The sequence below is a fragment of the Pezoporus wallicus genome, unplaced genomic scaffold (assembly GCF_028554395.1).
Source record: "Pezoporus wallicus isolate ANWC-B61680 ecotype Strahan unplaced genomic scaffold, APGP_CSIRO_Pwel_v1 scaffold_7402, whole genome shotgun sequence".
Classification (NCBI taxonomy): domain Eukaryota; kingdom Metazoa; phylum Chordata; class Aves; order Psittaciformes; family Psittacidae; genus Pezoporus; species Pezoporus wallicus.
The window spans coordinates 2563745-2580355 of NW_026641037.1; the positions used below are offsets into that span (position 1 = coordinate 2563745).

General features: G+C 42.0%; 1 protein-coding gene across 3 annotated transcripts in view; it reads right to left on the reverse strand.

Moving 5' to 3' along the window:
- Positions 1-16611, reverse strand: part of ARHGEF26 (Rho guanine nucleotide exchange factor 26) — a 58483-nt gene that overhangs the window by 17253 nt on the left and 24619 nt on the right. For all 3 annotated transcript variants that reach the window (XM_057421643.1, XM_057421642.1, XM_057421641.1), the window contains 4 exons: positions 6261-6413; positions 5096-5225; positions 2634-2708; positions 833-922 (listed from right to left, as the gene is read on the reverse strand). In XM_057421643.1, the coding sequence (XP_057277626.1) occupies positions 833-922; positions 2634-2708; positions 5096-5225; positions 6261-6413 (448 nt within the window). The remainder of the gene's footprint in view (positions 1-832; positions 923-2633; positions 2709-5095; positions 5226-6260; positions 6414-16611) is intronic.

Below are 16611 nucleotides of genomic sequence, written 5' to 3' on the forward strand. Positions count from 1 at the left end.
CAGCAACATCTTCATAGCAACTTATCTTCACAGCAAAGAATACTTAATTCAATATACGTATAAAAAAGATTTTGCTGTAACATAATCATTCTACTTGAAATGAAAATACCTGACAAAAGGTTTAACTTTAATCCTGCCATAACAAACCATTTCTTTGCAACAATTACTGTGTAGCACAGAGGCTATTAAAGTTCCACTGTTTGCTGTATCAATTACAAACACTGCTGTACCCTTTAGAGACAAACACAATTTGTTCTTCACCTACAGCCAGAAATCTAAGCAAAACCTTAAAAATATCTACAGCTATATTTATATATCTACAGCTTACAGAAAAGTCAATTCAGGTATGATAAACTTACCAGAACATCTCCACACACTGCCAGAGCACATGCCAAAATGAGAAGCCAAACTGCTTCATGATGCAATAGCTCCCCCAGAACAATTCTTTCATTCTTCCAACAAGTTCCCACTCTCAAGAGACTTCAGCAACTACTCAGTTAAGCAGACATATTTTTCAATGGCCTCCATTTGCAGTGGAGAGCTGCAACAATTCCTGCCCACATTAGAAATGATGCTGTGCAGTCTTCCAGATTTGTTTTATGTGAGGAGGAAAGAGAGAGACAAAAGAGCAATTCAAAGTCCAACAGGCCCTACTTACTCTGAATTTCCAGAGCTTCACCTGCTCCAGAATCTAAACTTGGTTCCTTGGCTGAATGGTCATGTCAGTATTACAGCCTGCACTAATTACTTTTATGCTGGCAATGATCCTATTAACACTTAACATGCTATTCATGTGCTACATGATTTATGGTAACAAATATAATCATGGTACCTTGATTTTAAATTCCAGCTGGGAGTTAATTGTGTACATCATTTCTGTCCTTTCCATTTTCCGAGCACCTTCATTGCACAAACGCACCAGCTAAGAAAAAGAGACATTTATCTAACAGGCTTCATGTACTCAAGATCTGTAATACAAACTTTTGTAGATTTATAAAGTACATTTCTGGGGGAGCATAAAATTGACACAGGAATGAGATTTTCATGCTGGGTCACAGCCATAATGTTTCCAAGACCAGAAAATGCAACCCTGAGTGACCAGGTCTGACTTGACAGCAATTCTTGCTTTGAGGCTGCATGACCGAAGGTCCCCCTCAAGCTGCGTTATCCAATACTGCTACAATAATTATTTATTCTTCAGGGGCATCCATATGGTACAAAGGTTCAGCTCAAAGTTCTGATGGAGAATGGCCACAGCTCTGCCCAAGTTAATGATCAGCTCCAAAACAAGCAACCTTCAGACTGGCGCAGCAGGACAACATGCTGCCATGTCCACCACACGCATTCGGCAGTCCCCCAAGAGGCATTGTGCTACCAGCTTGTTAAGCTAAAGCAAACAGTACCCCAGAAAAGGTTTCATTACAGCAGACCTTCAGAGTCTGCAGTCTTACAGCAGGCTACAGTTTCCCTGAAGTCTGCACAGGGGGTTGGGGAGCAGGTAAAAACAGGGGGCAAAGATGGAAGGGCATGAAAACACATTCCCTATAACCCCACATAATCACACATGGTCTTCCCAACCATCAACTGGCCTCTTCCCCTTCTATAGCCCCGCACTTCACACACCGTACACTGTTCCTGCAGGAAAACCCAGCTGTGGTGGCAGCAGCACAATGCTGCCTGGTTTAGAATACCTTCTTAAGTAATAACCAAACAGTAATTTAGGCCTAAAACCGATCCTTAGTGGCCTTTCTTAAATAAAAGAATTCAGCAGTTTTATGCTTCAGTGCTCTTCCCGTTTGCATTATTTATGCATGGAAATCATCCATTTTCCCTTAAAGTAGATAAGGATGTTCTAGGCCCAAGGTAATGTCTAGCCACAACTTGCTAGATTTGTTTTGCTTTACTAAAGCACAGCAGGCACTTCCCATTCGCAGCAGTTCCTGATGCACTGCACTTTCTGAAATTCTGAGATCTCGGTGGCAAAAAATAACCAGTTCTTAGATCCTCAGGTTTTCTTTTCATGCCACGTTTTGGTTTAAGGAGCTGACAATTTCCAGAATATATTAAATGGATAGACTGGAATTTCCCACCAATTAAAAAAGGTAATCTGATTTCTCGGGTCCACATGGAAGGAAGTAAAATTTATTCTACAAGGGCTGTTGAAATTTACAGTCTGCGCATGGAAAATGGACTTGGGCTCCTCTTCGCAACCACTGATTCTTGGCAAAAAAGTGTGACTCCAGGAGAGAGAACAACTTTGGGCCACTGACAAGAGGTGAGCTGGTTAATTTACAATAAAAGCAGAAAGAATCTGGAATCTTCCAGAGAAACTCAAGCCTTTCTTTTCTCTACTGTCAGGACAGGGCTTGGGCTTTTTTGGTATGCCTGGTCCTGCCATACAGCTTTCTGTCATCAGGAGTGGTAGCAAACAGAACAAGTGTGCCCAACTACATAATGAAACAGGTGAACAAGATGAGTAATAACATGGTAATTAATTATCAGGTGACTAAAATAACCCAAACCCAGCCACCTCTCACAGTGGGCTTCCAAAATGACAAAAGTATGCAGCATGATTTCAGAAGAACAGTCAAAGCAGAAAAGCTTCTGCATCCAAATTAAATTGAAGAACTTACCTTGCTCACTTCTTTCAGAGCCTGCTTACAGTTCTCATATTTTGATGAATCCTTGGGAGTCTTCTGACAAATGGTCTGAAATAAAACGTCAGTGACTTCAGAGGACTAGGAAGCACAGGCTGTGACAAACACAGAATTGCACATACATATTAATTGAAATCAGAGGTGAAGTCACAGCTGGGACAGATCAATGAGAGAACACTGGATCACTTCCTCAAGAGTGATTTGTCACATCAGCAGAACACCTCCTCTGAAAGCTTTTGGAGCCACACAGTGTTTTGCATCTTGTAGCCCATCTCCACAACAGCAGCACAGTGGGAGAATGAGGCTTCACCCTCCCAGGACAGGGGAAGATTCACCAACTTATCTCCAACTTCTGTAAACCCACAACAAATCCCACTACAGCCATACAGAACCAGGTCCTTCCTGTTCCAGTGTTAAGCTTTTCCTGGAAGTTGAAATACCCAGTTATTTACAATGGCACTTCCAGTAAGAAAACTGTACTAGCTTACTCTGTCTGACCTCTCCATGGAAGGTGTTTCCAAAGGATTAACAGAAGAAAATGCTCTTCAGGCAACACTGGTACAAGAACCAGGAAAAAAATATATACATCAGTATTATCTTATTAGAACAAAAAAGCACATGGAAGGGAGCACAGCTGCAGCATCCAAACAGAGGAAGTGCTGGAAAGCAATGAGAAGTAAATCCAATCCATGATTTACATAATTGTTACATCTATTTGCAGAGCTCATTCTTACCAGTTAGAGATGAAGCCCCACCAGAAACAGGCAATCAATGACAGACCAGATAAATTACTTTTTTACTGAGAAAAAAAAACATGTTATGATATTTTACTTTAAATTAGTCTGTGGTTTAAGTATGTTCTCTCCTCTGAATGTAGTTGAAGCCATAGTTCTGATACTGAAGCCTTAAAAATCATACTCACTGGAAGTCTCAATGTAAGGTTTACACAACAATATCCAAGAAAAACAAACAAATGAAACAAACTGGACAGTGGAAGATAAAATGCTTGGTTTGCTTGTTTAGATGCTTTTAGCTCAAGAGGGGGAAGAGGAGAAAAAAAAAACAAGAAGGAAAAGGCCCACCTAGGGACACACCACAGTAATACTGAGTTACGATGCCATTTTTTACCTAGAAATGTACTGTAGAGAAGAGAGCACCCAATGTCCACGAATGAACTATGATACTGTCCAGATGATCAAATTAATCAATGCATAGTTTGCAAATATGTAGCAGAACAAAATTAGTTGTCCCGTTTGTAGATCTCTCCAATGCCAGAACCAGAGCCTGGATTTTTATCTGCACTACTGCTGATGTCCACCTCATAAGTTTAGTTCTAGCATTTTATCAGAAATGCCAGGAATCCTGGTGTGAACTTTAGAAAAATAGAATAGTTAGGGTTGGAAAGGACCTTAAGATCATCTAGTTCCAACCCCCCTACCATGGGCAGGGACACCTCACTTAACCATGTCACTCAAGCCTTTTCATCCAACCTGGTCTTGAACACCAGCAGGGTTGGAGCATTCACAACTTCCCTGAGCAACCCATTCCAGTGCCTCACCACCCTAACAGGAAAGAATTCCTTCCTTATATCCAATCTAAACTTCCCTTAAGTTTTAACCCATTACCCCTTGTCCTGTCACTACAGTCCCTAATGAAGAGTCCTTCCCCAGCATCCTTATAGGCCCCTTTCAGATACTGGAAGGCTGCTATGAGGTCTCAGCCTATCTTCATAGGGGAGGTGCTTCAGTCCCCTGATAATGCTGGTGGCCCTCCTCTGGACTTGTTCCAACAGTTCCATGTCCTTTTTAAGTTGAGGACACTAGAACCGTATACAGTACTCCAAGTGAGGTCTCATGAAAGCTTTGCTTCAGAAGTACTCACTTGCACTTCCTAAGGCACCTAGTAACTTGCACAGGAAGGGAATGCCCACAGTGTAACCAGGTGGTGAGAAATAGTGTGTGTTGATGCTGTTCCATCTACGAACAGTTCCTGTGCCCTCAAGTACAGAGCTCATTCTTCAGCGCTACTCTGTGACCTTCTTCCTGAAAGTAAGTATTTACTGCAGAAGGGTCCTTACCTAATCTGTACAATGGAAACTCTTGTTTTCTAAACTGTAGGGTTTGATTTTAGTCCTAACACTATGCACAGTTTCTGTGTTGGATTCCTCCTTGGGGTCAGATTAATTTTGACCATTTACTGTAAAGTTTCTCTATTAGAATGTTTAAATATTTAACTTTAGAAAGGGGCATCAGGAGCAGAAGGTACCAATCACAGCAAGCAAACAAATGCAACAGTAATTCATAACCAGTAGACCATCTACAGCCTGTACTTGGTAGAAGTAAGAAGATGTGAAAAGACTGGAATGAGCTGGGAATTGCAAGAAGGCTAACATTAACAGAACATGCATCACGGACAAATAGAAAAATAACTGTTCTCACATCCATCAGTAAGGGAAGACGAGTAACTCTCTGCATGGGAAGAATGAGGAAAGAGATCATTGGTAAATTCCGACAGTCTTCATGGGACTCAATCCGTGATAACACCTCTTTAAAGGCCGGATTTGTGGCTCTGGTGAAAAAAGGTGGGAGAGAATTAAATGGTAAGTTTTACTAAAGAATTGTGAAAGTTGCTAGATTTTAAATAAATCATTATTTTATTAATAGGAAAGTGTGCTGTGAAGGAGTCATATCAATTAAGCCTTCAGCTTTATTTACTTAGATATGCTAGACCAGGACTGACATTTGGAAACTTCAGCTGCTCCTACACATGAACAGACTCCCACGTAATAGACAAGGAGAGTGTCTTTGACACTGATTAAACCGCACGTATCAGTGGCCAGGTGTCCTGGGTTCAGCAGTAGCAGTCATTTTTCCCCTCCTTGGTAGCTGGTGCAGTGCATGTTTTGACTTTCGTCCTGGGAGCAGAGCTGATTTTGGTTTGGCCAAGGACTTTGTGAGCCTCGCACTCTTCCAGGGAGGAGGGGAAGCCGGGAGGAAGCAGAGACAGGACACCTGACCCAAACTAACCAAAGAGATATTCCATACCACAGCACGTCATGCCCAGGATGGAACTGGGAGTTAGCTGGAAGGGCTGGGAGACTGCAGGGTTGGAGGAGGTATTGGTCAGTGCTTGGTCGGGCTGGTGGGCAAGTTATTGGCTGGCTGGTGGTGACGTGATGTGTTCTCTTCCCTCGTTATTTCCTTTATCATTATTATCATTGGTGGCAGCAGTAGTGATTTGTGTTATACCTTAGTTACTAAACTGTTCTTATCTCAACCCGTGGGAGTTGCATTCTTTTTGATTCTCCTCTCTGTCCCTCTGGGAGTAGGGGGAGGGCAAGAAGGGGGGGAAGTGAGCGAAGGAGCCCTCTGACTGGTTTTAAACCACGACACCAGGGTATGGAACACAGGACCACAATCAGGACTGGCCCTTGAAGCCAGGCACAGCTCAATAACTTCAAAGGAACTTGCACATTAAGAAAAACTAGTCAGGTAAGCACATGCTTAGCTGGAAGCCAGGTTTTGCACAAAATACCACAGCCTACTACTCACTCCTACTAGAAAAGAGGCAATTTTGCAACCATATTTTAAAATTAGCTCTTACAGTAATCTCTGCAGTGTTCGCTGCTGATAGACTTCATTGGTGCAGTATTTGACATAGGGATCAAATGTTGAAGAAGAATGCTTTTCAACTATATCACTGATATCATCAATAAAGATGTTGTTCTGATGCCTTGCTTCAAGCTCTGTAAAGAACCTATGGAAAAGAAAAATATTCATTTTTACAAAAAAAAGAAACAAACAAAAAAATCAGAAACAAAACCCAAACAGAACCAGAATTTCTCTTAAAACAATTTGCACCTGACCCAATCCATGACTTCTATAAACTAATGGCAACTTGAATGGTTCATGAAAGATTGAGATCATTTCTTCTTTGTCAGACCAGCAAAGGAAACCTTTACATGACAAAGGCCAAAGGGTGGCAGTGTCACCTGGCGGAGCTCCGTGTAAGCAATATTGGCAAAACTACTTCCCATTCTCTATCTGCCAAAACCAGAACAGTGTTACTGAGCTGGTTGGACGAGAATTTCCAGAAACAGGGGTGAAAAAGAAACCAAACAATTCCAAGCACACATTAACACATTTCCTCTTGTAATAAAGGAAGTGCAATACCAGAAATATTCAATAAAATAAAGTTATGTGCGACTCCTAAACAGAGAAAACAAAAGTACTCAGCAGGCTGAGCTGCACAACGTGCTTGCGTACTATATACCTTAATCCACTTCTTAAACCAAACACAGACTGGAAACAGTGAAAATGGGAACATAAACCAAAAGCCTGACAGATGCTTTCTCCTAAATACAATTGTTGTATGAACTTCCTCATTGTCCTCTGTTCTGCCTGTGAGTCCCTTTGGCCTCTAAAAGCTTTCCACTCCTTTCTGCATTTCTAATTTCACCAGAAACCAAAAGCCTTTATTTCTCCAATAGTTATTAGAAATACCTTACTGTCTGGAGTGCGAGAGCTCTCATGGCTCAGCTACTGCAGGTCATTAGTTACCTACACTGACATTCCAACATCAGCGCAACCCTCAGAAATATACAAGCTGCTGAAATCTTGCCCATCCTGGTGTTGCCATTCCATAAGGTGATTCGCTTGAATCCTGAACTCCCTAGAGCAAACCAGCTAATGAAAAGCTTCTCACACAGCACAGAAAAATGAAGGAAATACTTGGTAATTAAGGAAATCCTTGATCTCACATGAAGCTAAAAGAGTTTGAAACATTTTATTTCAGCCTTTTTTTACATTTTCTTATTACTAACACTGGTTCTTCAGAACCTGTCACCTTGCAGCACTGCATTTTTCTAAGCATGCCACCAACATTCTCCATAATCTGCTTTACAAACAAAGCTCAAACATGTAAGAAGAGCAGAACAGGAGCTTGTCACGCAAGTGTTTAACAACATGGGTTCGCTAAAATTAAGCCTTTTTTTTCCTCAGGTGGGCTTAGAAGAACCCGCCTGAACCAAGTGGTTGGCAGATTCTCACTTGGTCAACTACAGTCAGAAGAATCAAGGCAGGATTTTTGTTGGGTTGGCTTTGTTTTTTTTAAGGTTCTGACACATTAACTGCAGACTGAACTGATGGATGTGTATCAGTATTATCATCTGATGAAAAACAAGACGCTGCCTACAAACAGACGCATTGCTGCCTGCTGCAGTGTGCTGCTTTCTCTTCAGTTTTCCCCTTAAGTGATGCAGCAGGGTTTTTTCACAGCCTGGATGTGTTTGGAAGGGAGAGTCCTCCAGCACCCTCCTGCCCTCCACCCATCTCATTTCAAAGCACAAAACATTTCCAGTTGTCGCTCTCTTGTATTACGTTACATATTTGGTTTTCTTAGTGTCAGACCAGCACTAACTGGCAATGCACACTAAGTTGCTGTGAGATCTCATACAATACATAGACAGCCACTAAAGTTAACAGTTGTGTGAAATGTCATGGGGTACAAGAAGGGGAAAAATTAAAATAGAATGAAAAAAATGAGTCTCCAAGTCAGAGCCTACACTTTCCCATGAACCTCAACAGTAAGATTACAACCACTGACCACCATGAACCGCAGACAACTGGAACTTGTTTCTGCTCTACTCAGATGTTTATAGTTGAGAGAACTGCTCAGTGCACAGCCAATTCACTTTGCTCAGGAAATGAGGAAATACAACATTTCTTTCTGCTGTATGTTATGGCATGCTGACAAGGTGTTTGGCCATGCTGGGCTAGAACTTCCACTTTCAGAATTTATCTGGTACCTCATCAATGACATCCTCAGGCGGAGTCACTGTAAAGAGCAGTAAAAGTCTTCCACAGAAGATTTAAAAAAAAAAAAAAAAAGAAAAAAGGGAAAAAAAAGGAGGGGGCAGAGAAGCAGCACACCCAAATCCCAACCCCACAACACAAACTGCAAGAAATACTACCTCTGGAAATCACGTATCAAAAGTTTGAGTCGAAGTTTGGGGGGTTTTGCATCCAATCTGCTAATTCTATACACAACCAGTGAACCAGAAGCACCATAAAATCCTTTTACTTAAAGTTTCAGGACAGTTTCTGTCATAATGAGCAGTACTGAGGATCAAGTGATCACATTCAATTTAACCAAATATGAATTAGTTGCACTGGGTGACTGGCCTTTTTTACTTTTTTTTTTCTTAATACCAGAAGGATTTATTTAAAGCATTTGTGTTAAATCTAGAACTTTTCTAGTTAAAATCAGGTCCAGTTAAGTAAAGTCAAACAGCATTGTAAGCCAACATTTGATTTCCCTCATCTTGTCCTTAGGTTCTTTGAAAGAGACATCCAATTTGTAACACTCCAAACTCCCCCCCTTCCAAAGGCTACATGCCAAACTGAGAAATACAGGTTTAGTTCATTTCCTGTTTGTTTTCTTTTTATAGCAATATCGAGAAACACCAGAGATCTCGGCAATACTGGAGTTTGCCCTGTCTTTATGACAAGAGCTTCCTCCCTAAAGCTCTGGTGGCTCCTCTAAAGGGTCTTCCCATGTCTTTAGGCAAATCACTGGCACACTGGTAAGCAGCAGAAAGAACAACTTGCCAATACTCTCAGGCAATTTTCTCAAGCTGTTTTTTCCTACTCACTGGCATTGTTGTAATTAATTACTGGAATACATAACTTCATCAAAAACCTCTAGTTAATTCATGGAACATAAATGCACAGTGGTACATGCACGATGTTATAAACTATTTCATACAAATCACCTTCTTATGCCTGAATGATGTCTCATTTACAATTGCAAAACTCCCACCAACAGAGCTCTACTTAAACAGATGCCATGAACCATTTTGTTCAACATTTCTTCTCAACATTTACTCTCCCTTCACCCCTAGATAATGACACTAGCTGAGCAGGACTTACACTGTTATGAATAGTCTATCTTGCTATCTGGATATTCCAAAAATAGACTGCGCTGGATTTAAAAAGTTCTAATTAGGAAGGCAAAAAAATCCTAGGCAGGTCGAGTTAGAAAAATAATTACCTTACAGAATCAAAATGTATGTAGAATCAAAGAATAGCACACAAAAGGAATATACAGAAAAGCTGGAGGTACTGCAAGGAATCTAAATTGTGTATTTACATCAAGCGTCTCTACAGCAGAAAAATGAAAGCAAAGCCTTTGAGTGAGTGAGACTGGAAAGAAGAGACTTGGTAGTAGATCTGTCTGAAAGTGAAGTAAATGTGGAATGCCAGCAGAACCAGGTGGTCAGCACCCAAGAGAGCCAAGAGTTAAAAAAAACCAAAAACAACACATAAAACTTATAGCGAAAACATGAGATCATTTGATTCTATTTGCAAAGTGACAGCACACACACCAGAGTATTACTGGGCTGGTGAGGGGGAGGGACAGTACAATATAATTACTGTTTTGTATACAGGTTATGTAGCAGTTACAGACTCAAGGTTCTCAGGCATTTACCTGACTTTTTTTTTCCTACTGCTTGCAGTACTAATGTCTCATCTCCTTGCAAGTTCATGTAATTCTCCACTGTTACCCTGTGTTCTGGACAGGGCCTCTGTTCCAATCCAGCAGATGCCACAGTCACTGAAATAGCAGTCTGTCACCACCAAAGCCATCTTGTGTGTGGAAGTGAACTGCGGTCTGGCTCGTGGGTCACTTATTTCAAAGTTCATTATTATTATTCTTGAGTAATGTTTTTGAAGTCATAATGAGCTGTATGCCTGGCATAAATAAGATTATAATGCAGATTTTGCTTCATAGTGATGCTACTGCTGATACATCACTATCCAGTAACAGAAAAAAGCCCCTGAAGTAGAAGCAAGTACAATTTAGCTTCCTCCTCTTAGAGATAAAGGAACGGGAAAAACACTTACCAATTTCAGATAACTTCAGGTTAAAGTAATAAAAATTCTGATTAGCCTCTCAAAACCTGAAATTTCTGACCAGGAACAGAAGCATAACATCGGCATCACAAAGCAATTTCTTGGGGGAAAGGGGATGGGGGGGATTTAAAATCATTAAAATGGAGAAAAATTACAGCCTTATTTCCCTAGAATTTTTATGCTTGATCAGAATGAGAGCTTTTAAGAAAGAATGGCTTTGAAGAGGGTGATGGCAGCAAGGAACTGCAGCCACAGGTTTTTGAAATTTATCAGTTTATTAGAGGAGTTACCACAGTCCAAATAATGGTAAACGGTACATATATACACATATATTCATAACACCAAACACTGTGAAGCAGCCCAGAAAAATACCTTTTATGAGGCAATAGCCACTGAGCAACTACTAAGCAAAAAAAGACGCCAACAGTCTATTCTTTCTTTCTGCAACAAAACTTGCAGCGAGCCTACACGCAAGTCACTGTCCTCCTGGTAAGCCACTTGCCTCTTCAGCTATTTATAGTATTCTGGCAGAAATCCAGAACAGTAAGAAAAGCCATGGCAACCCTGACAATATAGCCTGCTCCAGCGGGATTCCCAAGATAGTGGGGAAGTGCTCACGGGATCTAGCTCAATGGTATGCACTTCAGAAACACCCATCTTGATTCAACCAATTAATACCCCCTGACAAATGAACCACAAAGAACACTCTGGCACAACAAATGTAAATCTTCCTGATAAATTATGAAGACATCACAACAGGAGTCTTCATTTTAAAAACCTTTCCCATGCTGAACAAAGTCATGCTTTTTACACTACTGAGAAGAAGCAGGGTGCTTCTGCCTGTCTCCCTGAGCCTGAAAAGTCACCTACATACTTATTTGTCATAGGAAAAAATGATCTCTTGGATGTCACAAAAAAATGAACTTATAAATAATTTTGTGAGGGTGTCTAGCAACAGGGGTGTGAGGCTATTCCCATCTAACAGATGGGTTAGAAAAGCCAAACTAATACACACAGCAAGCAAAGACCTGGGAGAATGGAGGGAAACGACTGGCCATGTCACTTGTCTTGTGCTCTATAGACCTGGGCTATCACCTGCAGCCCCCACTTCGCAATAGCCAAGGGTTAGCATTAGCCAGTACTGATCACAGAACCATAGAATCGTTAGGGTTGGAAAGGACCTTAAGGTCATTTAGTTCCAACCCCGATGCCGTGGGCAGGGACACCTTACACTAAATCGTATCACCAAAGGCCTCGTCCAACCTGGTCTTGAACACTGCCAGGGATGGAGCATTCACAACCTCCCTGGGCAACCCATCCCAGTGCCTCACCACCCTAACAGGAAAGAATTTCCTTCTTACATCCAACCTAAACTTCCCCTGTTTAAGTTTTAACCCGTTACCCCTTGTCCTATCACTACAGTCCCTAATGAAGAGTCCCTCCCCAGCATCCCTATAGGCCCCCTTCAGATACTGGAAGGCTGCTATGAGGTCTCCACGCAGCCTTCTCTTCTCCAGGCTCAACAGCCCCAACTTCTGCAGCCTGTCTTCATACAGGAGGTGGTCCAGTCGCCTGATCATCCTTGTGGCCCTTCTCTGGACTTGTTCCAACAGTTCCATGTCCTTTGTATGTTGAGGACACCAGAACTGCACACAATACTCCACGTGAGGTCTCACAAGAGCAGAGTAGAGGGGCAGGATCACCTCCTTTGACTTGCTGGTCACGCTCATTTTGATGCGGCCCAGGATACGATTGGCTTTCTGGGCTGCAAGCACACACTGCCAGCTCATTTTCTCATCAAACAACACCCCCAAGTCCTTCTCCACAGGGCTGCTCTGAATCTCTTCTCTGCCCAACCTGTAGCTGTGCCTGGGATTGCTCTGACCCAGGTGTAGGACCTTGCACTTGGCATGGTTAAACTTCATGAGGTTGGCATCAGCCCACCTCACAAGCGTGTCAAGGTCCCTCTGGATGGCATTCCTTCCCTCCAGCGTATCAACCGAACCACACAGCTTGGTGTCATCAGCAACCTTGCTGAGGGCACACTCAATTCCACTGTCCATGTCACCGACAAAGACGTTGAACAAGACCGGTCCCAACACCGATCCCTGAGGGACACCACTCGTTACTGGTCTCCAGCTGGACGTTGAGCCACTGACCACAACTCTTTGTGTGTGTCCATCCAGCCAGTTCTTTATCCACCGAGTGGTCCATTTATCAAATTGATGTTTCTCCAATTTAGAGACAAGGATGTCGTGTGGGACAGTGTGGAACGCTTTACACAAGTCCAGGTAGATGACATCAACTGCTCTACCCCTGTCCATCAGTTCTGTAGCCCCATCATAGAAGGCCACCAAATTGGTCAGGCAGGATTTCCCCTTAGTGAAGCCATGCTGGCTGTCACCAAGCACCTTGTTGTTTTTCATGTGCCTTAGCATGCCTTCCAGGAGAATCTGCTCTAGGATTTTGCCACGCAGAGAGGTGAGACTGACTGGTCTGTAATTCACCCGGTCATCCATTTTCCCCTTCTTGAAAATGGGGGTTATATTTCCCTTTTTCAGTCATCGAGAACTTCACCCGACTGCCATGATTTCTCAAATATGACAGCCAGTGGCTTTGCAACTTCATTCACCAGCTCCTTCAGGACCTGTGGATGGATTTCATCAGGACCCATGGACTTGTGCACATTCAGATTTTTAAGATGGTCTCAAACCAGTTCCTCTCCTACAGTGGGCCCAAGGTCTTCATTCTCACAGTCCCTGCATCTGCCTTCCAGGACTTGGGTGGTTTGGTCAGAGCCTTTGGCAGTGAAGACCAAGGCAAAGAAGTCGTTCAGAACCTCAGCCTTCTCCAAATCCTGTGTAGCCAGTTCTCCTGAGAGCTTCCTGAGTGGGCCTACGTTCTCCCTAGTCTGTTTTTTATTTGCTACGTACCTGTAGAATCCCTTCTTGTTATCTTTAATACCTCTAGCTAAGTTTAATTCTAACTGGGCCTTAGATGATGTTACTATATACAAAAGAACTAATCAATCTTGGTATCTGAGAAGAAATTTTTGTTCGATAGAAATATGAACCATAGAAAGCCATAATTCAAGCATTGCTTAGTCTTAAGGGAAGTTTACCAGCCAGGAAACTCTCCACCACAGCCTAGAAGTAGGGGTGATGTAGAGTGTCGAGGTGACTCAAGAGTCCAGCGGGTATCACCATGGGCACCGCTGCAGCCACACACCTCCTGGTAGCCCTGCACCAGAGGGAGACTGCAAACACTCCCAGGTTAATCTTTCACCTGTGCCAACCTGGCAACCACTGAACCTCCACAACCAAAGGAAAGCAAGTTCAAAGTGCAAGTGTACCGATCACCACTTTATGCTGTTGTCAGCCTTCTGCAGGTTCAGAAGGGAGAGCAGCAACACCCATCATGGGAAGGTCCAAGGGGCAGGACACAGCACTGCAAGATATGACACAGTACAGCTTCACATGCTGCTGGACTTCTCCTTGTGCCATCACAGGCACATTAGCTTCTTTCCTACATATCTGTAGCAGAAGTTATCTGGAGTAGCAAACTATCACATGTTGAAAGACAGGAAGAAAGTTGCAGGTTTTGATACAGCGGCACATCAAGCTGCTCTTCCTATAAAAGGTATAAATAAGCATCTGTGTACACGATTTTCATATTCATGCAGCCACATCTATAGCAGAATTTACAGTATGACATGTAGGATAATGAATACCACACTCGGGCAGGCAAGACTTCCCAGGTATAAACACTGCACAGACCAACCTCACTGTTGTCCAGAGTAACGTGGAGCATCGCAATGTAATTCATCTGCGATGAAAGCTTCAGTCTCATGAATCTGAGGTTTAAAATCTTATTTAAATAAAGCACATCGACACAGTGGAACATGAGAGGAGCCAAGGGAACACACATACATGCTCCCACAATGACAGCCTTGCTAAGCACAGATATTTCTAAACTTACTAACAACTTGGTGCCTTTTCAAAGCTACATGTTTGTTTTATGGAAGAAAGGCAACATGAGTTCTCTGAAACCATTCTGATGTCTTGAAGACTGAGCACTCTCTCAACTAAGAAAGGCTGCTTCTTCATTCCTTATCAGTCTCTGTACAAGGAAAGCAGAGACGCAAGTTCATATAACTGTTGAACATCCACCCACTTTACTACCAAATACACAGATATATATAGTTTTCCTCTTTTGTGCTTCCTGCAGCAACAGTAAATCTGAAAATTGGTGAAAGTGTCCTAAGATGCTACTAGAACAAGCCCTGCAACACCAACAGCAAAACACAGAGTTTGAGAGGATCCATGTGAGTTTCAGATGCTCATGACAGTGGTGCTGTGGAAAGGACATACTAAGCACCTATTGGATAAATAGGTTTTGGGTTACAGCCGGAAGGCTTTAAAATTTTTAAGTACATTTTCTTTACTGTCCTTAAATACATTTACATATATAACTCTGTGTAGAGGTCAGGCTAATGAAGAAGAGCTACAGGTTCTGCTGTGGGACTGAGGGGGTTTTATTCCTTTTTTCTGTTAAACAGAAAATCTGTTTACAGAATACACCCATAGGTTTCAACACAAATAAGTATCACGGCAAATGGCAGCTTCATGCTGTTCTTTTTCCTACCATGCTTTCAGGTGTGTCACCACAACTGCTTGTGGGTTAAGACTCAATGAGATCCAGGAACTGCTCTGACAAGGAGACAACAGAAAACTGACCAGGTTTGTTTTGTGGATTATTCTTTGGCTGGCTGGCAGCTGGCTGAACTGAGAGAGTAACCAGGAAGGGGGAAAACCTTCAGGCACCACTAGCACCAAACCCAGACCTTTTACATCAGCAAAAAACAAAGGATGAAACAAACAAACTCTACTATGCTTGTCCTGTAACAGCCCTCTACCACAGAGCATGCTGTTATGACTCTTAGTTAAACTCACAATAAGGCCAGTCATCTAGAATATAGTTTCAATCGTTGTTTCAAACAATATTTCACCTCAAAATAAATAATTTTATTTCACACAAACCCCATCTGTTGCTGGATAACACAAAACATCTTAAGTCACTGGCAGCAAAGATTTGGGGGTTGGGTGGTGTTTCTTTTAAGAAAAGAAGCTATACTGTTATCATTAAATACAGTCATTAGAAGACAAGTAGAGAAGAATCAGTTCTCAGAATGACCTCAGCTAGAGAAAGAAGAATGAACCATCTCCTAGAGTACATAATGATAGAAGAAAAAACTGAACACAAAGTCCGAGACCAAGGACTAGCAGAAGAGTTTTGAAAAGTAGTCTAATTATAAGTTCCAAGGGGACCCAACAGTGAGTCTCTCCTTATAAGAGTCTGGGACATGGACTTACATACCATCTGTGCTGCATTTCCTCAGGAAGACAGATTGACAGTTTAGAGCTTCAGAGTCATACATTTTTCAGAAAGGGACACAAAGATCATCTATGTGTCAAAATAATTTTAGCAGAGAGGACAGTGTGCAGATGAAGTTCTGAATACAGGCATAGATAGGCAAGAAAAAAATTACTAGAATTCTCTAGAGAGGTAAAACAAAGTAAGATTTTAATGGCCGCTATTCAAGAATATCTCTTTTGTATATTTAAAATAGAAACTGAATTACCTTTCATCTGACAAACACTGTTAACAATGTCAAGCTCCAGCAAACCCACAATTTAAAAAAAAAAAAAAAATCAACGAAAATGCACACCTACAATCATGCAGTTGAGACACAGTAATTTTAGCTGAGTTCTCACAGCCTTGGGAGCTCTGCCATTTCTTTTACTGAACCTTTTCCTGATGATACACATTACTGCTCACTATTTCTTGTCATTTGCCGTCAGTCTATTTCAAGTGAGATAAGGAAGGAGAATGATGTTTTACAGAGAAGGAAGAAGAACCAGAGACAGTATTATATGGGAGAGACTGCAAAAGCCTTAAGAGAAAAAACAGAGTGGCACAGAAAACAGCCAACTGGTTAAAGGTGCAGCCTGCATCCTCTGCCTTTTCGGGTGGACCTGACT